The sequence below is a fragment of the Brassica napus genome, chromosome C8 (assembly GCF_020379485.1).
Source record: "Brassica napus cultivar Da-Ae chromosome C8, Da-Ae, whole genome shotgun sequence".
NCBI lineage: Eukaryota > Viridiplantae > Streptophyta > Magnoliopsida > Brassicales > Brassicaceae > Brassica > Brassica napus.
This window is the reverse complement of record NC_063451.1, coordinates 681,735-689,680: the sequence shown is the minus strand read 5'-3', so window position 1 is coordinate 689,680 and position 7,946 is coordinate 681,735. Positions and strand designations below refer to the sequence as shown.

At 33.3% G+C, this 7,946-nt stretch overlaps 1 protein-coding gene across 1 annotated transcript; it reads left to right on the top strand.

Moving 5' to 3' along the window:
• Positions 1-531: 531 nt before the first annotated feature.
• On the top strand, positions 532-3,715 carry LOC106441083 (phenylacetaldehyde reductase-like). The gene is made up of 5 exons (XM_013882863.3): positions 532-757; positions 2,417-2,586; positions 2,689-2,880; positions 2,982-3,331; positions 3,413-3,715. The coding sequence occupies exons 1-5, from the start codon at positions 640-642 to the stop codon at positions 3,549-3,551; spliced, it is 969 nt and encodes a 322-aa protein (XP_013738317.2). The 5' UTR covers positions 532-639; the 3' UTR covers positions 3,552-3,715.
• The last annotated feature ends 4,231 nt before the right edge of the window (positions 3,716-7,946 follow it).

Here is a 7,946-nt window from a genome sequence, read left to right as displayed (position 1 = left end):
AATTTATAGTCATTTTTTAAAATTCAAAATATAACATATACAGAAAAATCTAAATTTTTTATAATATGGTTATTGTGATTTTTTTAAATTATTTTAATAGTTTAAAATTAAACAAATTTGATAGAAGATACATTATTTTTTTATCAGATATTTATTATTCAAAATCATTAATTGTCATATATACTTTAGCCACATTAGGCAATTTCGTAATCTTTATTTAAGGAAATAATAAATGACATTAATAATGAATTTATGGTTAGTTTAATAAAAAACTTATTATATAATTAGATGGACCAACATATTTCTCTAATAATTCTAAGAATCATCCTAGTGATGACACGCGGCTACAAAAAAGAAGTTGTAATGTTTCACAAATAATATATAGGGGATATAGTGATAAGGTGCCAAAAAATATTGTGGTGATAAATATGTTTTCGTAATGGAAACCAATGAGACCACATATACGTTGGAAGGTCGAGACGAGATTATGTTATTGTAGTGTTGTACACGTGGAATTCAAAGAGATGAGTTTGCGTGTAAGACCAAAACATACATGCAACTATATATAATGGAGAGTTGTTTACTGTTTCTCATTTAGCATCCACACCAATAATACTAGTCGTCAGAAAGTGAGTGGACATGAACGGTGGAGGAAAAGTGGTTTGTGTCACCGGAGCTTCCGGTTACATAGCGTCTTGGATTGTGAAGCTTTTGCTTCTCCGTGGCTACACCGTCAAGGCTACTGTTCGAGACCCAAGTTTGTTCCCTCCTGATCCTCTCTTCTGGATTTGTCTTGTTTATTTTCTCCTTTGGTATAGATGAAGGGAACAAGAAGAACTAAAAAAACAAAACTGATAAAAAAAGAAAACTGAATCGAAGTAAACCATTCATGCAAACAAAAAAACAACAAATCGAGAGGAAATCAAATCCGTTCTAGAAAGTAATTTTTGGTTTTGTTCCATCCTATGAAGGGCTGAGTGTCGGTTTGTTTTTTTTTTTTTTTTTTGCACACCATTGTGAAAATCTCTGCTAAAACCCAAAACACACGGTCCAGTTCTATCTTACCCCGCACGTCTAATCATTTGGAACCTAAAGCAATTAAGGTGGCGGGGTTGTTCTAGCTTAGTTTGACTTCTCAATGTTGGTTTGGTTTGGTACAGTTTAGTCATTGTAATCTAAGTTTTTGTGGTTCCGGATAATTTTTTTTTTTTAACGTCTGATTAATTATGCTATTACAACGATGAGAAATATTACATAGACGGTCCTACAGCCGACAATTTTACCATCATATGAGAATGCACGTCTAACTGCATCGCCCCAAGCCGTCCTATGAGATCCATGTTCGATGATACGCCCTTGCACCATGCTGAAAACTTCTTGTAACCCATTTTCTCCATGATCTGCATAATTTGCATTTTCTGGGATTTGAACCCCGGACCTCCTGCTGTAGAAGCATTAATGAACCCTTAGTCAAACCACTAGACTAAGGGGGCTTCCAAATTTTTTTTTTAACGCTGATTTATTATGATATTACAATTATGAAAAAGATTACATAGACGATTCGACAATGCGCAATAATTGTCTTGCAAGTTTTTTTTCCATAGTCTGCATAATTAATTATTTAATAAGTCGCTTTCTCCGGGAATTGAAACCTGAACCTCCTATAAAGCGCAATCTGCAAGAAATTGCATAGCCTGGGATTTGAACCCCAGGCCTGGGTGTAGAAGTCTTTAAACCTTAACCACTAGGTTACGGTGCTTCCACATAGTCTGCGATAACTTAGAAAGCCTTTTAGACAAGAAAAAAAATAGGTGGTCCGGGATAACTATATAATACCCTTTTCTCTTTATTTTGTTGCCAACTAGTATATTTTAGGTGGGGATATTGGATTTAGAAATTTGATAGAATTTGAAGGAATTATGGTTTCCATTAAATTAGTATATTCATAATATGGAGCCTAAAACATAAACCATATGTTTTTGTATATAAACATCATCATCACATATATAACGATCTAACCAAAGTACCAAACTATAGCATAATATTTTGTGTTAGTGTCCATATCAGCATCTTATTTAAACAACATTATCATTCAAAACTATTCCCTCAGTTTCATAATATATGATTCTTTGGTTTTTTGCACAAAAATTAAGAAAATTACATTCTTCTAAAAAGCATTTTTAAAGATATAATTTTAAAATCATTCAACTATTTACGAAAAAACCGTAATATTTTATTGGCCGAACAGTTTCCAATAAAATTAAAGTTAAGCTCAAAATCTCAAAACAACATATATTTTGAAATAACATGAAACTTGTAAAACATCGTATAATTTGAAACAGAGGGAGTACAGAGAAACATATGATAATCTTCTCTTGAAGTGGACTCTGACACATGTATATGTGTGTTTCTCCAGAGGATCAAAAGAAAACAGATCATCTTCTTGCACTTGACGGTGCAAGAGAAAGACTTCAATTATTCAAAGCAAGTCTTTTAGAAGAAGGTTCTTTCGAGCATGCAATTGATGGATGTGACGCTGTCTTCCACACCGCTTCACCAGTCAAAATCATTGCCACTGATCCACAGGTGCGTCAACAAATAGTAATTTGTTCAAACCAACACAATCCTTACTAGTTTACTTTGCTTGAATTGTTGTTAGAAACTTGATAGTTACTATTGATTATGCAGGCTGAGCTGATAGAACCAGCCGTCAAGGGAACTATTAACGTACTAGCAACATGCACTAAAGTGTCTTCTGTCAAGAGGGTCATTTTAACGTCGTCCATGGCCACACTTCATTCTCCTAACTTCCCCTTGGGACCAAACGTCTTACTAGACGAAACAACCTTCTCTGATCCAAGTGTCTGTGAGGAGGAAAAGGTTTTTTTTTTTTACATTGTGCTTATAACACATCAATGAGTTATGAGAACTCGCATTAATTATTTATTAATTACCTTTTTATTTTATTTTCTCGTATCCAGCAATGGTATATACTCTCCAAGACTTTGGCCGAAAATGCGGCATGGACGTTTGCCAAGGACAACAACTTGGACTTGGTCATAATGAATCCAGGACTCGTTATTGGACCAGTCCTACAACCAACTATTAATTTCTCAGTAGATGTGGTTATAGATTTTATAAAAGGTAAGAACACTTTTAATAGGAAGCATCATAGACTTGTGGACGTGAGGGATGTTGCTCTAGCTCATATCAAGGCGCTCGAGACTCCTTCAGCCAAAGGCAGATACATCATTGATGCTCCGATTGTCACAACGGAGGAGATTGAGAAAATCTTACGTGAATTCTTTCCTGATTTGTGTATTGCTCATGAGTAAGTTTTATTTTATTTTTTGAGTAATAATCATGTTTATATTCTACAAGCCTAACAAACTTTTTATAAACTTTTTTTTAGGAATGAAGACATTGATTTGAATTCGATGACTTACAAAGTAAATGTAGAAAAGGTGAAAAGTTTGGGGATTGAGTTTACTCCTACAGAAACAAGCCTTAGAGACACTGTTCTTAGTCTCAAGGAGAAACATCTTGTGTGACCATCCCCTTTTGTTAACAAAAGGCACTATGAATATATGCTTTTGTGTTTGTTTTTATTTATAATCATAGCATATATACTCTAAATGTTTAAATACTCCCTTTGTTTTATACTGTAAACAGTTTTACCTAAAAAAAGCATGTTAATTAAGAAAGTTGTTATACTTTCAAAAATATCATTTTATATATATTAGATATAATTTAACTAATAGCAAACAAATAGCATCATCCATTGAAATGTAAAAATAAATTATATTTTGAAACAAAAAAAATATTCTAAAACCTTATATGATAAAATAGAGGAAATAGATCTTAAAATATGGGGTTTTTGCCAAAACTAACCCACAACTTGATTTTAACCCCAAACCTATACCCAAACTTGAATCAAATGCAAAACAAACCTAAAAGCCTAGTGAAATTACAGCTCAGCCCCTTGTGACCAAACAAAAAAACAGAAGTCATTTTTACGAATATAGCCCTAGTAAATCGTCTGAGATGCTGGAAGTCGTCTGGACGACTGAAGTGTAAGTCGTCTGGTACCGGTTTATTTTAAAAATAATTTATAAATCTTGTAAAAAAATATTTTGATGCGTGAAAAATAAAAATCAAGTAATTATAAACAGTTTTAAGTGATATAAATTAAGATATGATAAAATTGATTTGTTTTGAAGATAGATGAGTGGAAGTAGTGAATCATGAAATACTTTGGTTTAGGAGTTTGGCAAACATATGGTGTAGTATTGTATGTATTGTTAGGGTTAGATTTTGGATTAGATTTTGGAAAACTAAAATGTTTTTTTCAAAAATTAGTTTTCACCTATATGTGTTTATTTATGTGTATAGTAAACACTTTTCAAGTTTGATTTGATTTTATGAAGTCTTTAATTAGATAATTAAGTTTAGGGGTTATGTTTAGGGTGTGAACGACTTATATTTCAGTCGTCTGTTGAATAATTTACTCGGACGACGTATATTTCAGTCGTCCACATCGTACCGAACCTTTAATTTTACCAATGTACGTTTTAACCTAACCGGATCATTTTACTCGGACGACTTACATTTCAGTCGTCTGGTGAAGAAATTAAAACAGACGACTTACATGTAAGTCGTCCAAATATTCCCGCCTAAAATTTTTTTAAAAAATTATTTTCCCGCTTAAATAATTTAAACCTGACGACTTACAAGTAAGTCGTCTGGAAAGTCTTCTATTTTAGTTTCCCGCTAAAAATATTTAATTTCCCGCTAAAAATATTAAACTCTTCTGGACGACTTACATGTAAGTCGTCTGTTTTAATTTCTTCACCAGACGACTAAAATGTAAGTCGTCCAGGAAGTCGTCTGAGTCAAAAATATTTAACCTAATTGGATTTTTTGTCTCTCTATATAAAGAAAAATTTACACATTCTCTCTCCTCCTCTCAAATGGCTGCAACAAAAATGTAATGTTCATCATTCTAAAACTCTCCAACCTCTCTCTAATCTCTTTGACTTGAAAACACCAAACTTTATATGAATTTTTCAGTTTTGTCTCATGTATTTCTTACTAATCTATCTCTTTTGCAGGTTTTTAATCAAATGGTACTCATCTTCCACTAATTTAAAGGTAAATCTATTAATTTTAGATATGTATTTTTGTGTGTTCTATAAATGTAGATTTATCTAATCTTCCACTCATTTTCTCTATTTTTAAGTCATTTGAACGTTTTTGGATATGCAGGTTTTTCAGATCTGGATTTGATATGCAGGTTTTTCAGATCTGGAAGACTTCTTGGACGACTTACCTGTTAGTCGTCTGGAAGTCGTCTGGAAGTCGTCTGGACTTCTTGGAAATCTTCTGACAAAGTCGTCTGGACTTCCAGGAAGTCGTCTGGACTTCCAGGAAGTCGTCTGGACTTCCAGGAAGTCGTCTGGACTTCATGGAAGTCTTCTGACGAAGTCTCCCTTTCATAGTAGATCTGAGCGTTTTGGTAAGTTCTTATGTCTGATTTTTCTTCATTTGGTAACTTCTTGTTGTATAAAGTTCTTACTTTTTTCCCAAACTAAAACTCTCCAAACCCACTCTAATCTCTTTGACTTGAAAACACCAAACTTTATATGAATTTTCCAGTTTTGTCTCATGTCTTTCTTACTAATCTATCTTTTTTGCAGGTTTTTAATTAGATGGTACTCATCTTCCGCTAATTTAAAGGTAGATCTATTATTTTTAGATATGTATTTTTGTGTGTTCTGTAAAGGTAGATTTATCTAATCTTTCACTCATTTTTTCTGTTTTAAAGCCATTTGAACATTTTTGAATATGCAGGTTTTTCTTATCTGGATTTAATATGCAGGTTTTTCAGATCTGGAAGACTTCTGGGACGACTTACCTGTTAGTCGTCTGGAAGTCGTCTGGACTTCTTGGAAGTCTTCTGACAAAGTCGTCTGGACTTCCTGTAAAGTCGTCTGGACTTCCTGTAAAGTCGTCTGGAAGTCGTCTGAACTTCCTAAAAGTCTTCTGACAAAGTCGTCTGAACTTCCTGGAAGTCGTCTGGACTTCTTAGAAGTCGTCTGGACTTCTTAAAAGTCGTGTGGTCTTGTCTACTCAAGTGGAATCCAAGCTTGTCTTTGTAGAGGAATGATCTATAATAGTTTTGTTTGTGGTCTGTTTTGTGAATTGCATGTCTACTCTTTTAGTTGTGAATTTTTTGTAAAATCAGTAATAATGTTTTCCAAGATGTATTAAATGTGCTAACAATGTGTTTACACATTTACAAATCAATGAAATAATAGACTTCAGTAGACTTTTTCTTATCTTTGGATCTCTCATATGCAATAATAAACTCCAATGGCCTTTTTCTCATCTTAATAAACAAGAATGTTGGTAGCTTTATATTGATACAACATTTTAAGAAGCATTTTAACCCTTCTTCCAACTCATAACAATAGTCATCATTATTGTCTATAACAATAATACTTAAGAGATGGAAACAAACAATAGTAACTAGTCAAAGCATATCATATTTTATTATAAGTTAGCGTTGAAAAACTTAGTCAAATTTAGTAAAACTAAGGGAAAGAACATATTTTGTAAATATGAGTTTTACATATCTTGAAGTTACTTATCACTCTTAAAAATACAAGTTACTCAAAAACTAACGTAGAAGACTTAAAAACTAGCGGAGAAGACGCGGACGACTTCAATCTAAGTTGTCCAGACGACTAAACTATACGTCGTCTGGTCAACGCAGAGGTTATTTTTGCAATTGACTTTGAAATCTGTTATTTCGGACGACTGAAAAATAAGTCATCTACTATTGTTTGACTTACATTTCAGTCGTCATAGGTTAGTTTTGCATTTGACTGGATTATTTCAGAAGTTTGACTTTTCTGGACGACTTACATTCCAGTCGTCTAGTGAAAATTAAAATAATAATATTTTTTTAAAAGTAGACGACTTACAGTTAAGTCGTCATAGGTTAGTTTTGCAATTGAAAAAAAAACTTCAAGATTTAATTATATACAGACGACTTATAATTCAGTCGTCCACGAGACGACTGAAATGTAAGTCGTCCAGGATTTACGAGGTTTGACCAGAATCTCGGAAAAAAATCCTGGACGACTTACAAGTAAGCCGTCTCGTGGACGACTGAATTATAAGTCGTCTGTGTATAATTAACTGTAAGTCGTCTACTTTTAAAAAAATATTATTATTTTAATTTTCGCCAGACGACTGAAATGTAAGTCGTCTGGGGAAGTCAAACTTCTGAAATTATCCAGTCAAATGCAAAACTAACCTATGACGACTGAAACGTAAGTCATCTAGGTTCTTTGGAAATTTTTTTGAAACCAAACAAAAACAGACGACTTAACTTTCAGTCGTCTCAGGTTACAGATTTCAAAGTCAATTGCAAAAATAACCTCTGCGTTGACCAGACGACTTCCAGGTAAGTTGTCTACAGCCAGACGACTTCCCAAGTAAGTCGTCTGACGAACAGATCTGGAAAAAAACTCGATGTCATACCTTAAATTGGTGAGATAAGTTCCTTAGCATACATAAGGCTTCTCCAAGCACACAGAATCATAAACGAAAGTAACCCACCCAGAATCGTTAGCTTCTATGAATCTATGAACCATAAAAAATTTAGAATCAAAATCTTGGGTTTTTTTAGCTCATTGTGGAGAGAAAGTGAGAGATATGTTGTGTTTAGTTCACAAGAATGGAAAAAGAAGAAGGGTAAATCGATTTTGGGAGCATTAAGAGCTTCAAATTGGTTGTTCATGGTGGTTGTGGTATTGATGACAATGACAATCTTGTAATTACTTGAAGATGATGAGGGTGAGAGAGTAAAAATGTCATTTTCGAAAAAAAAAAAAAAAAAAATTGATGGCATTTTCGTAAATTATATGAACTTGTGGGGT

What these genes read in the sequence shown, in the direction of transcription:
- LOC106441083 (XM_013882863.3), top strand. Translation starts at nt 640, where the DNA reads ATGAACGGTGGAGGAAAAGTGGTTTGTGTCACCGGAGCTTCCGGTTAC. An exon ending in TCATTGCCACTGATCCACAG is followed by an intron (nt 2,587 to 2,688) that starts GTGCGTCAACAA and finishes TTGATTATGCAG; the next exon opens with GCTGAGCTGATAGAACCAGC. An exon ending in GTGTCTGTGAGGAGGAAAAG is followed by an intron (nt 2,881 to 2,981) that starts GTTTTTTTTTTT and finishes TCTCGTATCCAG; the next exon opens with CAATGGTATATACTCTCCAA.